General features: G+C 45.1%; 2 protein-coding genes across 3 annotated transcripts in view; one reads left to right on the top strand and one right to left on the bottom strand.

Moving 5' to 3' along the window:
• Positions 1–7,296, bottom strand: part of COPG1 (COPI coat complex subunit gamma 1) — a 28,832-nt gene extending 21,536 nt beyond the window's left edge. Inside the window, exons 1-10 of the mRNA XM_041761037.1 lie at positions 7,147–7,296; positions 6,166–6,218; positions 5,630–5,710; positions 5,135–5,206; positions 4,942–5,021; positions 3,203–3,278; positions 2,846–2,938; positions 2,353–2,439; positions 741–898; positions 520–653 (exon numbers count right to left, since the gene is read on the bottom strand). Coding sequence (XP_041616971.1) covers positions 520–653; positions 741–898; positions 2,353–2,439; positions 2,846–2,938; positions 3,203–3,278; positions 4,942–5,021; positions 5,135–5,206; positions 5,630–5,710; positions 6,166–6,218; positions 7,147–7,183 — 871 coding nt within the window. The 5' untranslated portion in view covers positions 7,184–7,296. The remainder of the gene's footprint in view (positions 1–519; positions 654–740; positions 899–2,352; positions 2,440–2,845; positions 2,939–3,202; positions 3,279–4,941; positions 5,022–5,134; positions 5,207–5,629; positions 5,711–6,165; positions 6,219–7,146) is intronic.
• A 112-nt stretch (positions 7,297–7,408) lies between these two features.
• Positions 7,409–18,146, top strand: part of LOC121494505 (CCHC-type zinc finger nucleic acid binding protein) — a 67,279-nt gene continuing 56,541 nt past the window's right edge. The window contains exons 1-2 of one of the 2 annotated variants that reach the window (XM_041761047.1): positions 7,409–7,540; positions 7,842–8,024. The gene's annotated coding sequence lies outside the window, so the exon portion shown is untranslated. The remainder of the gene's footprint in view (positions 7,541–7,841; positions 8,025–18,146) is intronic. The other variant, XM_041761044.1, reaches the window with a different exon arrangement.

Raw genomic sequence — 18,146 nt, 5'->3', positions numbered from 1 at the left:
TGCTAACTGGTTACACGTCAGACAGCATATCTCTCCCCGTGTCATGGCTGTCAGGAAGCCAGGACTCCAATCCAGGCCATCAGGCTCCAGTGTTCAGGCTTCAGGGACCCCTCTGAAATGCTTTTCCTTTGTCTAAGATAGCTTGGCCCCTAGTGACCATGCACTGGTTTTATAAATATTGGGTTTCTCCACCCTCCACCAGGCTCTCTTGGCATGGCTAGCCAGCCTGATAGGCTGCAGAGTGGATCTGAACCCCACCTCTGCCTCTTATCAGAGTCCCAGGCTCTTTAATGAATGGTAAGATGGAACTAAAAGTACCCTATGCCCAAACATAAGGCACACAAGAGAGCCTGGTACAGTGCCTAGTACCAAATACATACTAGATCCCAAATCCTTCTCTTAACATAACACTATGGCCTATTTGAGGGCTTTTTCTTTCTTTCCCCTGACCCCTGGGCCCAGGGCCTAGTTCCCAGCAGGCATAAACATGTGGGGTTTGGGTAAAGGGATGTCTGTAACCTGACACAGCTGGGGCCAGCTCTTTGGCGCTGCAACCTGGCAGATTGACAATGGCTGAGGCAGCTTCATACACCACCATCTCATGCTTGTTGCGCAAACAGCTCTCAATGAAGTCAAACAGTGGGCTGTCACGGCTGCAAAAGAACATGGGCAGCAAGAAGTTGGGGGTGGCCCAACACTGAATGAGGCATTACCTGGCCAGGGGAGCCGAGAGCCATTACCTGCCGTCCTCCTCCTCCAGCTGCTTGCTGGCCACCCGGATCATCATGCAGTAGGCAAAGGGAGACTTGAGGCCATGCCTGGTGAACTTGCTGATCATCTTGTTGACAGCCAGGCGGTCGTTCTTACGCACATGGTACAGGAGCCCCAGAGCATGGTACTAGATGACAGGAGATCATGGCATAGTACAGACATGTGAACCTCAGGTCTACCAGCAGGCCAGTACATCTCTCTGGGCTTTAGCCTTCTCATTCTACCTCAGAGGGGCTATAAACAATTTACCCAGATGCTCTGTATGGACAGCCTCTGACATAATACTCAAAAAATCATACGAATATATCTGTAGCCTAGCTCCTACCCCCAATTTTGGCAAGGCGGCCTGAGTACAGATGTGGAGGGGACAACAGAAACCACAGAGATGAAAGAACAGGAGAAGATGAGATGTCTTTCAACAAGAGAAAGTGGGAGCCAGGCCTCGAGCATGGACATGTGTTGTAAGGTGCTGTGTAGCACACCTCCCATGGGATCTTACAGCGTTAAACCTTATGACACCCCTAAAGGTAGTTATTTGTAGCTCTACTGACTCCCAAGGACTCATGGCTGGTACTGGCAAAGCTAGGTCTGAGGGCACAAAGTCAAGGGATTCCCCTTTTGGAGATGTAAGGTACACAGAGTTCATTCTTATCTCCCTGCCCTTTGTTTTTTTTTTTGTTTTGTTTTCTTTTCCTTTTTTGTTTCTTTACCAGAGTGGTATTCAAAGGCTAAGGTATGCAACTGTAGGTGCCTTGCATGTGAGAAGCTTCTCTGACCCCAGGAAGTGTTCTTAGGGGCCACAGCTGGCCCTGGAGAGGAGAATCAGCACAAGGAGTGAGAAGAAAGAGGCGATAAGCACACAGGGAGCACTTACAGGTACGCACCTGACCTTTTTTTTTTTTTTTAACCTTTATTTATTTGATAGAGAGAGAGAGAGAGGGAGCACAGCAGGGAGAGGGACAGAGGGAGAAGCAGATGCTCTGCTGAGTGGGGAGCCCAATACGAGGCCCAATCCCAGGCCTGTTGGATCATGAACTGAACCGAAGGCAGACACCTGAGACTGAGCCACCCAGGAGCCCCCGGACAGGTCAGGTGTTGTTAGATGCTGTCTCATAGTATTCTTATAGCCTTGTGAGCCAGAAACTTTCATTTCCATTTTACAGGAAAGGAAACTGAGACTCACAAAGATTAAAGGAATTCCTGGCCTAGGTCACTGAAAAAGAGTTGAGTGGCTGAAAGCCCCACCAATGTATTTATATGCACCACTAACACGGCCAACTTGGCAAAGGCTCTCTGTCTCCCTGGGCCAGGTTTGCTCCCTCCCATGCCCCCAAACACTACTCGGCTGGTTATCAAATACTTGAATATTTCAGTTCCAGCTGGTAAGCAGCCTCTAACTTAAACCTTCCCAAGTGGTACCCTGGATTCTTTTCCCAAATTCCCAAGTCTCCCCACAATCCAATGACAAAAGATTAAAGCCTGCTCCTGCTACGGGCCTCCAGGAGAGTGTCCTTTCTGACTGGCCAGTGCCATGCCATATGCCTAAGAATTGTAAATACCACTCCTCTGCTCACACCTCACCTGGACCATGATGTTATCGCTGGATGCCGCCTCCTGGGCCTCATTCACCCAGCGCTTGACTACGTCAAAGCTGCACTTCAGCAGGTGCTACGGGCAACAGAGCACATTAAGAAGCAGGTAGGCAGAGTGCTCTGCCATCATACTGCCTGGCCCCAGCTCACAGTTAAGTCCAGCTCGGGATCCTCCCTTGGACAGCCCAGAGCCGCCCTGTTGTCCTGGTTTTGTGAGACAGTGCACGAGAACAGCTCTCAACCTCAGTCTCCGCCCTGGTGACAGATCTCCCACCAGACCAAAATTCCAACAATCTGTCACCCTAAGGAATCGGTCAAGAGTTCCTTGGTACCCTTTACTGAAAAGGTGGTGGGACTCTCAGATCTGGGGACATAGAAACACTTTTTTTTCCTGAAAAAAAGTTGCTTTTACTGAAAAGCAACTGATATTTCCTCAGTTTCCCAACCTGATGCCTAGCCCCCCAGGGTCCCCAGCTACACACCAGGGAAGACACCAGGGCAGAACTGGAGACACTGGGCACCTTGTCCACGATGGCCTGTTTCATGTAGCGCTCGATAGCCTGCAGCATGGTGCTCTGTGGGGACAACAAGTAGGGGTGGGAGGGGACCCTATCAATCCATGGCAATAGTCAGGAGTATAGATGATGGGTGGGAAGATTGAGGGCAAGAAGGAGGCAAACCTGTTTCTGGTGTTCCTGCACCCCACCCGCACCCCATCACCTGGCTCAGTGTTTTACCCAGGAGACACAGGACAACCTAAGGCATGTGAAGGAAGATCATAACTGAGCCTCTCCAGGAAGCAGGGAAGAATGGCTGCTTGGAGGGGGCAGGAGACTCACGTCAGTAATCTGGCAAAGGGCACGCACAGCTGGGCCCCGGTAGTTGTCTTCTTTCCCAGTCATGTCCTTTGTCAGGCTGCAGAAGGGGAAGGCATTGTCTACACACAGGAAACTGGGCCTCTCTGAGACCATGTCCCCATCCATTCCTATCCAGTTCTGGTCAACATGCTTGCCTGGACTACTACATGAGTTTCCTAACTAATGCTCTCACAAAATTCTTACTTCTTCCTGGTCAAACCCCACATGGCAACAAGAGAGATTTTTTATAAAGCTTGAAACTGACAAGGTCACTCCCCAGCTTGGGTTGAAACATGCCCAAGGCTTCCTATTGCCCATTACCACCAAGTATAAACTCCTTAACAGAGAAGTCCCCAAATAGGCCATGCTCTCTCCTCTCTAGGCCTTTGAATATGCTATTCCCTCAGCCTGGAGCACTCCTGACCCACCCACCCCTACTTCTGTCCTGCTATTTATTTATCTAGGTTTCTATCCCTTCCTTCCTTAAGATTTTATTTATTTGAGAGAGAGTGTGTGAATGCAAGAGAGAAGAGCAGTGAGGAGGGGCAGAAGCAGGCTCCCTGCTCAGCAGGGAGCCCAACACAGGGCTCGTTCCCAAGGCCCTGAGATCATGACCTAAGCTAAAGGCAGATGCTTAACTGACTGAGCCAACTAGGCACCCCTAGGAGGCCTTTTCTGATCCAAATTCAAATGGCTATTCTTCTAGTCTGTTCTCACAGTCTATCATGATAAACTCTATTATATCTCTCTTTTTTTTTTAAGGTTTATTTATTCACGGGAGACAGAGAGGCAGAGACACAGGCAGAGGGAGGAGTAACAGGATTTATTTGGGGAGCCCAATGTGGGACTCAATCCCAGGACTCCAGGATCACGCCCTGAGCCAAAGACAGACGCTCAACCGCTAAGCCACTCAGGAGTCCGTAAACTCTATTACATCTTAATACCTGTCTGCCTAGTTATTTCTCTGTCAATTCTGGGGCTGCAGAGCTCATGTCAGTTTTATTTGCTACTATATTCCCAGAACTATTCACAAGGACTAGTGGACATTCAATAGATATTTTCTAAACGAGACCTATGATGTAATGTACAACATCCTTCCCTCCCCACATTCTTGGTTCTTAAGAACAGAGATTATATTTTAGTCACATCTGCCGCCTGAATAACTCAGTCTACAGCAGAAACCAGTGATTGGTAAGCAAGCCTGTCTATATACCCCTGCACTCTATTTTTCTTGTGTTCTCTCTTGGTACTCACTAAAGTCTTTGCGAAAGTTCCAGCGTGGTTCAGTTGACAGAGGAATCAAGGCAAGGAAGGGTTTGTGCTCTAAGGTAAGGTCAGAGAATTAAAAAGGAAACTGCACACTCCGGAGGCTGCCATGGGGTAGGCAGCAGTAACACAAGGATGAGGGAGACAAAAGAGGAAAGGGTGCCTGGTATTATATTAAACAAAATCTTTTTTTTTTTTTTTTTAAATGATAGTCATACAGAGAGAGAGAGAGAGGCAGAGACACAAGCAGGCTCCATGCACCAGGAGCCTGACGTGGGATTCGATCCTGGGTCTCCAGGATCGCGCCCTGGGCCAAAGGCAGGCGCCAAACCGCTGCGCCACCCAGGGATCCCATATTAAACAAAATCTCATTGCCTGATACACAAGAGAAAAAAACGGCCTCTGCGTCAATGGCCTCCATCAAGGGAACCATCATCCATAGACCTAAGACTCACCTGCTGGTGACGATAATAACATCCTCAGCGATGCAAGACATCTCCTTGATGGTCAAGTAGCACATCCGACGGAGTGTGGGCTGGAAAAGAAATAGGAAAAGTCCTATGACTGACCCGTGGCTCAGCAAGAGGGCCAAGGTAAGGAAAACTCCAATCCACACAAAGGTAGACCATACTGACTGAGGGCACTTACGTCATTGGACTGAAAGAGCTTGGTCATGGCAAAGAAGGCCTCAGTTGCTTCAGTGGTCCCTAGGTGCTCCCCCTGTTTTAGTCGAAAAAGAAAGTCTCAGTGTGGGGCAGAGAGGCCAGAAGGCTCTTTCTACCAGTTCAGCCCAGGCCAGATCCTCAGACCCTGCAGAGGCAAGGGCACCAAGGGCAATACATCAGAGTTAGACATTGAGGAGACCCAGAGCTGGACAACCATCACACAGGAGCTGTCAGATATCTGAAGGGCTATCTTAGCAACCCCTCCAACAACCTCCAGCACCATTTCTCTCACCCCTCAAGTTCCATCCTTTTTTTTTTTTTTTAGGATTTTATTTGTTTATTCACGAGAGGCAGAGAGAGAGAGAGAGAGAGAGAGAGAGGCAGGCAGAGGGAGAAGCACTCCAGGATCACACCCTGGGTCGGAGGCAGGCGCTAAACCGCTGAGCCACCTAGGGATCCCCAAGTTCCATCCTCTTACCTGGTTTATGAGGTAAAGGATCTTGGTGAGGATGTGCGCACATTTTCGAGGATTGATGGGAGTTTCATTAAATACACGAGCCTAATAAAAAGCAACCAAGAACATTACTTTCTAGCCTGGTTTATTTCCTTCCCGTTGACTGCACTCAAGCACATTCAAAATCTGAGAAGTCCCAGGGTAAATAAATACATTTGCCTAAAAAAGCTTATTTTCATAAGGAAACAGCGTTGTTCTGTTTTTTCCTTAATTCATCTACTAACCACTCCTCAAATCTTCCCTAAATATTAGTTAGGGATGTGCTGACTTACTAACAGATTTTTAATAAACACTTGTTAAGTAGAAAAAGAAACAGAGAGCAGGAACAGCAACAAATGCGAGCATAATGAACTCTCTCCAGGAAGTTTTCCTGTCTTTCCAGGAACAGGCTCCTCCCTTACTGTTCTTTAAAGCACCACTTTGAAGGTGTTAGTATTTTGAACACGTTGATTATAAAGATGATTATGGTTATGATTATGGAGAAGGTAAATGATACTTGCCTCCTGGAGTACTGCACTCTTCTCAAGATGCTGGAATGGGTTAGAGCCTCCACCTACAGAGCAAAGAAGAGTGAGTATGGGTTGGAAGCCTAAAATGCAAACCTTGCAGACATAGAGAAGGGAAAGATGTCACTACTGTCTACCTAGTCAAGTTCAAATTACTCCAGAAGGGCAATCAAAGCTCTACAACCTGCACATAGATCCTACCACTCTTCTGCAGGGAGCTCCCTCTACCCCAAACCACTCGGTCACCCAGCAGCCCTGGTACAGTCTTTCTGTGCTTCTCAGTGTGGTCTCTTGCATTCATTTATGCAACTTGTACTTAACTGAGTCCCTACAATGTGTGGGGACCATTGTCTTCTAGTGACGAGGATTTCTTCACAGCAAATGTCACATTTGTAATCAATTACGTTCGTCCTTATCTGGTTGGTGTCTAGCTTCTCCACTACGCCTGTGACTTAATATTCCCAGATGAAGTACTGAGGGTCTCATCGTTCTACTACAATCTCGGGATGCAATACAGTGCCGGGCATTCGGCAAGCGCTCAATACATGTTCACTGAATAAATAAATGAAAGAGGGTTCTTAGCCACAGCACTGGCTCCACAGATTACGCTCCCGTTTGGCCAGCAGCAACGCAGCGCCGGTGAATCCCAAGGGGTCTCACTGAGAAAGCCACAGCGGTGCATCTGGCCGGGCCCCTCCTAACAGCTGGGGAAACCGAGGCCCCCAGAGGCGCATGACCCACCCAAGGTCACCCAGCGAACTGTGGTCGAGCTCACGAGAGGGGGCAGCGGAGCACGCTCGGGCTCTCCAAGGCCTGCCACTGACCCCCTGCGGGCGTTGGCACAACACCCCTGCCCACCCCCCCCTCCCCGGGTCTCGGCTTCACGGCGAGGAAGGGGCCCGGAAGGACGGCTCCCCGGGCGGGTGCAGAGAGCCTGCGCGAGGGTCCGGCCTCCCCCAGCCTACGCCCCCTCACCCGACTCCTCGTCTTTCTTGTCGAATTTCTTCAGCATCGTGGTGCCGGCGGGGCGCGAAGCAGCAGCCCTGTGGCAAACCCGTGCAGCAAGCGGCAGCGATCCGGGGCAGCTCCGCACAGGCCACTTCCGGCCAGCCACGTAGTCCCGCGTTCTGCGCACGCGCAGTCTGCGCTCCGCGCACGCGCACAACCCGGAGCTACGCCCGGTTTTAACCCTCTCCCTGCCGGGGAGGAACAGGGCTCAGGGCCGGGAGTTGCGGGGGTGGGCAGAGGCCTGGGACTCGGGGCTGACGTGTACCCCAGCCGTGCGCCTTACGCCCTCCTTATTTGTGCAATGGGAGCAATCGTTCCCCCCTCCCTGCGTTGTGGCGTTAGTCTAAACGGGCTCCCAAAGGTGAGGCCCCCAGCACGCCGGCCGCAGTAGACACCCAATTGTTAGCAGTTACTATTGTCACTTCAGGGAGGCCTTGCTTTCAGTCTCCCTAGCTCGAATCACCATCTAACACACTGCTTTTTTACTTTATTGAATTTATTGTCTTTTACTCACCACCGTGGATAATGGTGGCATATAGTAGGTGCTCAGTCAATTCTTGAATGAACTTTCGTGCATGAAATGCATGAACTTTCTCTTAATAATTCGTATCTCCCCCTCCCCATCACATCTAATCATGGTGCAAATTGTTTTTAACTTTCAGGGGCCTAAAGTAAAAAAACAGCCTAGAAACTTCAAGGTGCTGTTTAAAATACTTTGGATGTTTATCAAGCGCTTAGCAGATGCGCCGCCCTACCGCTGGAGGCGGGAATGGACTGAAAGGGGAAAAAGGAACGTCCTCCGCAGTTTGTCTACCTGGGCACCTGCGCGGGACACAGAGGCTCAGGTAAGGACGGTGCGTGCCAGCGCCCCGAAGTGCACCTGGCTTCGGCAAGCCCGAGCCAGGACGGCCGAGCGCTGCGGCGGGCAACAGCTTGCCTGGGGAGGGGTTGCCCGAGGCCGGCGGTTGTGGGGGGAAGGAGCCCTGGAGGGCCGCTGGTGGAGAGGGGCGGAGGGGCCTGCGGCACAGCCGGAGTGGAGTCAGGGGGAGGGCCAGGCTCCAGGGTTAGGCGGTGCGGAGGCCGAGGCTGGGGGCTGGGGGGACGCGGACGGGGGAGATCCTGCGCCAAGGTGCAATTGTGAAGAGTCGGAAAGATACTCAAAATCCAGCCAGTGGTATCCCCACTCCTTATTCGGTGGAAATCACCCAAGAGAAAATAAAATTGTCCACTGCAGCAGTTTGCAGCAAGGTAATTGGAAACACCCTAAATGTCCCGCAATGATGGGATGGTTAAGGGAATCACGGTAGATCAGATGAAATATTCGTCACCCTGTATAAAGGGATATTTCTGATGACTTAAGAGGCAATATGCAAACTTCCTATAATGAATGAGACATTAAACGAGGAGAGCAGGGTGTAAAAATGTTCCCAATTAAGGTGAAATAAATATGCCTCATGGTTAAAAACCAGAAAAGAACCTCAGAAATTTGAATTACGTTAAGAGGCTGAAATACAGATGTATTGGGCTAAATACAGATGAATTATATTGGGCTAACATATCCTTTTATGTTTCAATATTAATTCTGTAAAACTGTGTACCAAAGCCAAAATATACAATCTTTACCATACCTCTCTGAGAATGAGAATTGTGAGTGGTGACTCCAGCTCTAAGTATGGGCATATATGTGTATATAATTGTAGGGTTTTTATTACTTTTAAACGTTAGTATATGTTCTTTATGAAAATTGCTAAGTCCTTGGTAGAAACACAGAATACTGAAAGTACTTGCGAAACTAAGAAAATCTGAATGACATTGGTAGATTGAGCCAATATTAATATACTGGTCATGATATTATTTTTTATTTATTATTTTTACTAGTTAAAATTGAGATATAGTATGACACAAAATTTACCCTTTTAAAATATACAATTCAGTGGTTCTTATTATATTCAAAGAGTTGTGTACCCATTCACCACTAATTCCAGAACATTTCATCACTCCCAGAAGAAGCTGGTACCCGTTAGCATTCCTCACTCCCTTCCTTTCCCCAACCATTAATCTACTTTCTGTTTCCATGGATTTGCCTCTTCTGGATATTTCATATAAATGGAGTCATACAATATGTGGCCTTTTGTGTGTCTGGCTTCTTTCACTTAGCATAATGTTTTCAGAGTTCAACCACATCATAGTATCAATCAGGTACTTCATTGCTTTTTATTGTTGAATAATATTCCATTTTATGGATATGCCACATTTTGTTTATCATGCATTAGTTTATGGACTTTGGGGTTGTTTCTACTTTTTGACTTTCATGAATAATGCTGCTATGAACACTTGTATACAAGTTTTCATGTGACATATGTTTTCATTTTTCTTGAGTGCATACGTAGGAGTAGAAATGCTGGGTTATGTGATAACTGTTTAACTTTTTGAGAAACGGCCTATTTTCCAAAGCATCAGTACCACTTTATATTCTCACCAGCGTTTTCAATTCACCACCAATCTCTCCACATCTCAGTAACACTTATTATTGTATTTTTTATTATAGCCATCCTAGTGTGTGTGAAGTGGTATCTCATTGTGGGTTTTTTTTTTTTTTTTAAGATTAAAAAAAAAATTATTCACGAGAGACACAAAGAAAGAGGCCCAGACATAAGCAGAGGGAGAAGCAGGCTTCATGCAGGGAGTCTTTTTTTTTTTTTTTTTTTTTAAGATTTTATTTGTTTATTCATGAGATACACAGAGAGAGTGAGAGAGAGGCAGAGACAGAGGAAGAAGCAGGCTCCTCATAAGGAGCCTGATGCGGGACTCGATCCTGGAGCCCGGGATCAGGACGTGAGCGGAAGACATGCTCAACCGCTGAGCGGTCCAGGCGACCCTGTGCAGGGAGTCTTATGCGGGGCTCAATCCCGGGACTCACAGGGCATTTATATATCTTCTTTGAAGTATTGTCTACTCAAATCCTTTGCTCATTAAAGAAGAAAATTTTTCTATCATAGGGTTGTAAGATTTCTTTATATATTCTGGATACTAGATCCTTACAGATATATATGATCTGCGAATATTTTCTTCCATTTTGTGTGTTGTCATTTCACTTTTTTTTACAGTGTCCTTTTTTTTTTTTTTAAGATTTTATTTATTCATGAGACACACAGAGAAAGGCAGAGACACAGACAGAGGGCTCCATGCAGGGAACCCGATGTGGGACGATTCCGGGTGTCTAGGATCACACCCTGGGCTGAAGGCGGCGCTAAATACCGCTGAGCCACCGGAGCTGCCCTTACAGTGTCCTTTGAAGGAGAAAGGATGAGGTCCAGTTTATCTATTCTTTCTTTTGTTGCTTATTCTTTTCTTTAAGATTTTATTTGTTTATTAATGAGAGACAGAGACATAGGCAGAGAGAGAAGCAAGCTCCATGCAGGGAGCCTGATGTGGGACTCGATCCGGGGACTCCAGGATCATGCCCTGGGCTGACGGCCGGCGCTCAGCCGTTGAGCCACCCACGTGTCCCTTGTTGCTTAGTCTTTTGGTATCCATATATAAGAAATTGTTGTTCAAACCAAGCTCATGAAGATTTAACCTTATTGTTTTTTCCTAAGAGTTTTACATTTTAGGTTTTTGACCCATTTTAGTTTTTGTATATGGTATGAAGTCGGGGTCCAACTTCATTTTTTTTTCTTTTGCATGTGGATATCGAGCTGTCCCAGCACCATTTGTTGAAAAGACCAGTTTTTCTCCCATTGAATTATGTTGTTACCATTGTCAAAAAAAAAAAAAAAATCAACAGTAGTGTATGGGTTTATTTCTGGACTCTAGATTTTACTCAATTGATCTATATACTATAGTTGGTTTTTTTTAAAGATTTATTTACTTATTTGAGGGGGGGATAAGGGAGAGGGGTAGGGGGAAAGGGAGAGAGGATATCAGGCGGACTCTGTGCTGAGCGCGCAGCCTGACCTTGGGGCTCAATTCTATGACCCTGAGACTACAACTTGAGCTGAAATCAAGAGTTGGATGCTTACCTGACTGCACCATTCAAGTGCCCTGTGTAATGTAGTTTTATAAGATGTTACCATCGGGGGAGACTGGGTAAAGGATACATGGCATTTCTCTGTATTATTTCTTTTTTTATGTATTATTTCTTATAACTGCTCATGAATCTATAATTATCTAAATAATTTAATTTAAAAAGTAGAGATGATTTTTATTACCACCACCACCACCCCACCTGTGCCCCTAAACTAAAACAACTATTTTATTCTAAGAATTTTTCTAGCCTTCATCTAAGGTGCCTATTCTCACCCTCCAGGTGGCACCAACTCTCTTTTTAACCTCTAGTTTCTCACAAGCCAGAGTAGGAAAAGGCCCTGCCAGGATCTTTTGACACAAGCAGGGCCCCTTGTCAGGCTCTGGCGTCTACCAGGAAGACTTGGGGCAATTTCAGAGCCCTGCCCTGCCCTGAAGGTTCCCTTAATGTAAGAGGGAGACTTGGGCCTACCTTTGCTTTAGGGGCAGCTTCTAGCCTCATAAAATGGAATTGCCCAGTCAAAGAAGCAGTCCACTGTTTTTTCTCTGCTTATACTGACCTTTGAAAGCATTCATTCATTCATTCATTCATTCATTCATTCATTCAATTAGCTCTTACTGAACACCCACTTTATATAATTCTTATAAACATAGCAAGTAGTCTCTACATGTAAGATATTATCTTAATAAAAATTAGACTTTTTGGGGATTCCTGGGTGGCTCAGCGGTTTGGCGCCTGCCTTTGGCCCAGGATGCGATTCTGGAGTCCCAGGATCGAGTCCCACGTCAGGCTCCTGGCATGGAGCCTGCTTCTCCCTCCTCCTGTATCTCTGCCTCTCTCTCTCTCTCTCTCTCTCTGTCTCTCTCTCTCTCTCTCTGTCTATCATGAATAAATAAATAAATCTTTTTAAAAAATTAGACTTTTTTCAGGATCAGATAATGAACATAACTCCCTTCATACCTTTGCAAACTGTAAAGGGCTACACTATAATAAGATACAATCAATGCTGGGACAGGAGGATGACAATGTAAGTGCTGACATTTATCAAGGACTCACCAGAAGACAGATACTTCATGTATTTTATCCTTAACCCACCCAAAGAAAGCTCAAAGTAAACACCACTGCTCCTATAGTCACAAAAACCCAATCTCAGAGAAGTTACATACATTGCCAAAGGATACACAGCTGCTGAATGACAGAGCTGGCTTTCATAACTAGATTTCCAGGTTGCCAAAGACTGCTGCTGCTTCTCCTTAACCCCAAGCTATCAACTGAAAAGAAATTTCAGGAAGAAACCACCTCCAGGAAGGTTTGTGCTGAACACATAGTTACTAAATGACCTGGGTCAGCTTCCTAGATATACTTTCCTTATGCTGTTTCTTCCAAGCATCCTAACCCAGTTCTATTTGTAAACGATTCCTGAATTTAGCAAGAGACATTTCCCAGGTAATGTAATATATTTCTTTGTTTTTTCCAATTAGAAAAAAATGTAATATATATTTGGAGGGAGGACACTTTAGAACAATACAACAAAATAAAATGAAAAGGACAAAATTATTCCTTTTTTCTTAGTTACATCTTTATTTATATTTGGTGCATACAAAAGAATTTAATTGTAATAAATGTGTAAGTTTGGGGGTATAAGAATGCAATGACCCTCCTGAACTCACTTCCCAAGTGCAGATCTAGAACCTTACCAATAATGAGAGTTCCTTTACATGATCATCCTCTGCTCACCCCCAGTAGTCACTACCATCCTTAGTTTATTGTCTCCCTACCATTTGAAAAAAAAAATCAGGGATCCCTGGGTGGCGCAGTGGTTTAGCGCCTGCCTTTGGCCCAGGGCGTGATCCTGGAGACCCGGGATCGAATCCCACGTTGGGCTCCCAGTGCATGGAGCCTGCTTCTCCCTCTGCCTGTGTCCCTGCCTCTCTCTCTCTCTCTGTGTGTGACTATCATAAAAAAAAAAAAATCATCTACATATGCATGCTTAAAAAAATAAACATTGTAGGTTTTTCTTGATTTTGAGCTTTATAAACACTACACCATAGGTTGTATTCAATGGGTGAAGGAATAGTCCTTTCAACAAATGGTGCTGGAACAACTGGATATCTACATGCAAAGCTTCCTTTTCACTGCTGCATAATACTCCATTGTGAATATACCACTGTATGCTTACCTGTTTTCCTATTGCTGGTATTTAATTTGTACCTAATTTTTTTTATCACAAAAAAACCCCACCCACTGCTATGAACATTTTTATGCCTGCATATATACCGGAATGCCTCTTGGACATACATAAGGAAAAGAATTGCCTAGGTTATTAAACCTTGCGAGATAGTTGGCAATTGTTTCCCAAAGTTTTTGTACCAGTTTATATTTATACCATAATCTCCCATCCTCTCCAATTCAGTATTGTAAAAGTTTTTGTTTGTTTGTTTGTTTGTTTGCTGACCTAGTGGCTATAAATGGAATCTCGCTAAAGTCTAATTTGCCGGCAGTCCTGATGGCTCAGTGGTTTGGCGCCACCTTCAGCCCAGGGTATGACCCTGGAGACCCGGGATCCAGTCCCACATCAGGCTCCCTGCATGGAGCCTGCTTCTCCCTCTGCCTGTGTCTCTGCCTCTCTCTCTCTCTCTGTGTCTGTCATGAATAAATAAATAAAATCTTTAAAAAATTAAAAAAAGTCTAATTTGCTTTTCCCTAAAGTTGAATATCTTTATCTGTTTATTGGAAAATTATGAAATTTCTCTGAAATGCCCATTCATGTCTTTTGTTGTTTTTGGGTAGGCAATATAAAGGTCTCTATATCCTATTAGTGCTAATCATTGTTGATTTATTGCAAATATCTTCTCTCAGTTCATAACTTATCCTTTCACTTTCTTCATGGTATATTTTGATAAATGGAAGTGTGAATATTTAATGTTGAATTATCAATATTTTCATTTGTGGGTTGCATTTTTTTTTTGTCTTTTTAGGGAAATATTTCCCTTTCCCAAGATTGGGAAGATACTCTTCTATATCAAGTAATGTTCCATAGCACTTTCTGCAGTGGTGGATATGTCCTTTATCTGTGCTGTCCAGGATAGTAGCCACTAAATGTGGCTAGTGTGACTTAGGGATTGAATTTATATTTAGTTTAATTTTAATTTAAAAATAATTGAAGATAGCCACATGTAGCTAGTGTCTACTGTATTGACCAGTACATTTTTATGTTTTCTTCTTTATTTCTTTTTAAAGATTTTATTTATTTATTCATGAGAGACACAGAGAAAGAGGCAGACACGTAGGCAGAGGGAGGAGCAGGCTCCATGCAGGCAGTCCCATGCGGGACTTGATCCCAGGACTGTGGGATCATGCCCCGAGCCAAAGGCAGACGCCCAACCACTAAGCCACCCAGGCATCCCTGTTTTCTTCTTTAGAAGAAATTTTGCTCTTCACATTTAAGTTCTAACTTCATCTGAAATTTTTTTGTGTGGTGTGAGATAAAAGGCCCATTTAATTTTTTTCCAAAATATTTATTTTAGAGAGAGACAGAGACAGCATGAGCAGGGGAAGGGGCAGCAGTAGAGGGAGGAAGAGAATCTCAAGCAGACTCCCTGATGTGTGGAGCCCAACAAGAGGCTGGATCCCAGGACCCTGAGATCACCACCTGAGTGGAAACCCAAGAGTCAGGCACTTAACTCACTGAGCCACCCAGGAGCCCCTATCTTTTCCTATAAGGATAATCAACTGCCCCAACACAATGGATTGAATTATCCTTTCTTTCCATGCTGCTCTGCAATGCTTCTATTGTCCTATATTAGTCTTTCACTTACATTCTGCTTATATATCATATATCAAAAGCCCATTTCTATGGGTCTGTTTCTAGACTCCTCTATCATTGTCAACTTGTCAATCCCTGTGTCAATTCCATACCGTCTTTTTTTTTAAATAAAGATTTTATTTATTCATGAGACACAGAGAGAGAGGCAGAGACATAAGCAGAGGGAGAAGCAGGCTCCCTGCAAGGAGCCCAATGTTGGACTTGATCCCAGGATCCTGGGATCATGCCCTGAGCTGAAGGCAAATGTTCAATCACTGAGCCATCCAGGCATCACAATTCCACACTGTCTTAATTATCAAAGTCTTAGAATAAGTCTTGATATCAATATCCAATAGAGAAAGGCCTTCAATATTATCCTTTTTGGAGAATCCTTTGCCTCTTCTTGGCCTTGTCTCATTAGAATTCCTCCAAATAAAGCTTATTCCATAAACAAACCTGTGGGTTTTAACTAGAATTGCATTAAATCTGTAGGTTACCTTAAGTGATCTTGAGCATAACCATCAGCTTTATATATGTATGTAACTTTCTGGCTTTTTAAAAAAGTTAACCTTATGGTCCTTACATTTTCTCTGATGGCTCCCACATACTACTGAGCCATGATGGGGCCACCAGGTGCTGAGCCATGGATCACATGTTCATTTCTATGTAATTGTACCACAGCCCTAGGTGGTGGGGTTGCCCTTGTTGTCTCCATTTTCCAAGACAAGTGAAGGTTACAGAATTTGATGACTTTCCAGAAGTCACCTAGAGGATACCCTGGAAGAGCCAAGTCTTTTTCACTTCAAAACTCTACGTATAACCTACTAAAGTGTTTTTAAACCACCCCTACCCCAGACATTTAGTTTCCAGTTTTCCTGTGTGTAAATGACATTGCAACAAACATCTTTGTTTTTTTTTAAAGATTTTATTTATTTATTTGATAGAGGGGAAGAGTAGGAGGAGTAGGGGGAGGCAGGCAGAAGGAGAGGGAGAAGCAGACTCCCCGTGGAGCGAGGAACCTGATGTGAGGCTCGATCCCAGAATCCTAGGATCATGACCTGAGTCTGAGGCAAATACTCAACCAACTGAGCCACCCAGGTGCCCCAACATACATCTTTGGTATACATTTTGTCTCTGTTTCTCTTTGTTTCCCTAGGCCACAGGGGAGGTAGCCCCTTGTCAAAGGATATGCTGACACTGCCTTCCAGAAAGTTCATGTCAGTTCCACTTCCCCAGTTTGTTTTACTATCAGCATTTACCAGTCATTGCCCCTGGTGAACAACCAGGAAAAGAAACTGATATTTCTATAGCTACTTCTTTGGGGCAAGCATAGTACTAGCTCACTCTCTAATATTACCTCATTTATTCTCACGACAATGTCAGGAAACCAAAGCGCAGAGAGGTACACTCATTTGCCCAAGATCATACAAGCTAGGAATACAAGCAGCCGAAGTGTTACAATCTACCTTAAAACTTTCCAAAGGATTCCCCTTGCACTTGAAATAAAATCCAAACTCCTCCCTATGGCCTATGAATCCTTAATGCCCTGCATCCTCCTCTCTTGCCTACCATTTTCCCCTCCAGTCATACTGGTTTTCTTTTTGTCCTTCCAGCTTTCCATGATCCTGCCCACCACAGGGCCTTTGCCTAACCATATCCCCACATATTTTACATGGCTGTTGCTCTCTCACTGTGACTCAGCTGAAAGGCCACCTCCTCAGAGAGGTGGTCCTGACCTTCGTACCTAAAGTACCACCCCTCTCTTTTCCACAGTCTTGTTTTATTTTCCTCACGGCAATTTATCACTGTCAGATTGATCACTGATTTGCTTGCTGGGTTTGTCAGGATCCTCCAGAATAACAGAAACAATAAGGTGTGTGTGTGTGTGTGTGTGTGTGTGTGTGTGTGTGTGTAAAGAGAGTGAGAGAAATTGATTTACTATAAGGAGTTCACTCATGCAGTTATGGAAATGGGCAAGTCTCATGATCTGCAGGGTGAGTGGGCAATCTGAAGACTCAAGAGAGCTGATGATTTGGTTACAGTCCAGGTCCAAAGGTCTGAGGACTAGGAGAGAAGATGCTGTAGTTATTGTCCAAAGACCGATAGGTTCAAGACCCAGAAAGTACCAATATTTCAAGTCCAAAGGCAGAAGAAAGGCTGGTGTCTTAGTTTGAAGGTAATCAGGCACGTGTCATTTTCTCTTAGTCAGCAATTTTGTTTCATCCAGGCCTTCAACTGATTGTATGAGGCCCACCTACCTTGAGGAGAGCAATCTGCTTTACTTGATCTACTGATCTAGATGTTAATCTCACCCCAACACATGCTCCCAGAAACACCCAGAAAAGTGTTTGACCAGACATCTGGGCCCCCATGATCCCGTCAAGTTGACACATAAAATTATTGTCCTCTCTCCACCTTTAGTGGCTAAGGCAGCTCCTTGAGTGCTGTCCCTGGCACATGGAAGATTGTGTTAGTTGAATGAATAGCAGTTGAATGAATGAATGACAGAGTCTAGATTCTAGCCCTGATCTGAGCAATTCCACATTTATTCTTTTTCTGTGATAAGTTACCTCACATTGATCACTGGTGGTTTACTGCAAAGAAGGTAATGTAACATCTAAAGTCAAATCAGTGTCCATGTGTAAATGGGTGATGTGTGTGTGTGTGTGTTTGTGATGAAGAGACCTTGGACTGAGAGTCTGAGTGCACTACTCAGGTTCTTTTGGACCCTCGGTTTAAGGGGTTAACACCTGGGCTGCTCTTCTCTGAGCGTGTGACTGTGAGCCAACTGAAAGTCAAGTTACCTACAGCAAAGCTTCAAGGTTACTGAGAGATGATTTCCTGTCACTGCAAAGTAGGAAGAGAAGCAGCATCTGCAGGAGGGGTGGAGTGGCTGAATACTTATTAGTGATTCATCAGGAGCTGGTGACAATGAATAGAAAGGGTTATAGCATCTCCACTCATCAGTCTGTAGAATAATGACCTTCCAATATATCCAAGGGGAGTATCTATGATAATCTCTGAGGGGCCCACCCCTAGGTGACTGCTGTATACAACCCATAATGCCTGGGCCTAGTAAATGTTGGATTGTGCCTGGGCCTGGGGATTCTACAGTCAGAAGGCCCCCACAACAAG

Source organism: Vulpes lagopus, chromosome 7 (genome assembly GCF_018345385.1).
Source record: "Vulpes lagopus strain Blue_001 chromosome 7, ASM1834538v1, whole genome shotgun sequence".
Lineage (NCBI taxonomy): Eukaryota > Metazoa > Chordata > Mammalia > Carnivora > Canidae > Vulpes > Vulpes lagopus.
This window is presented reverse-complemented; position numbering and strand designations above follow the sequence as displayed.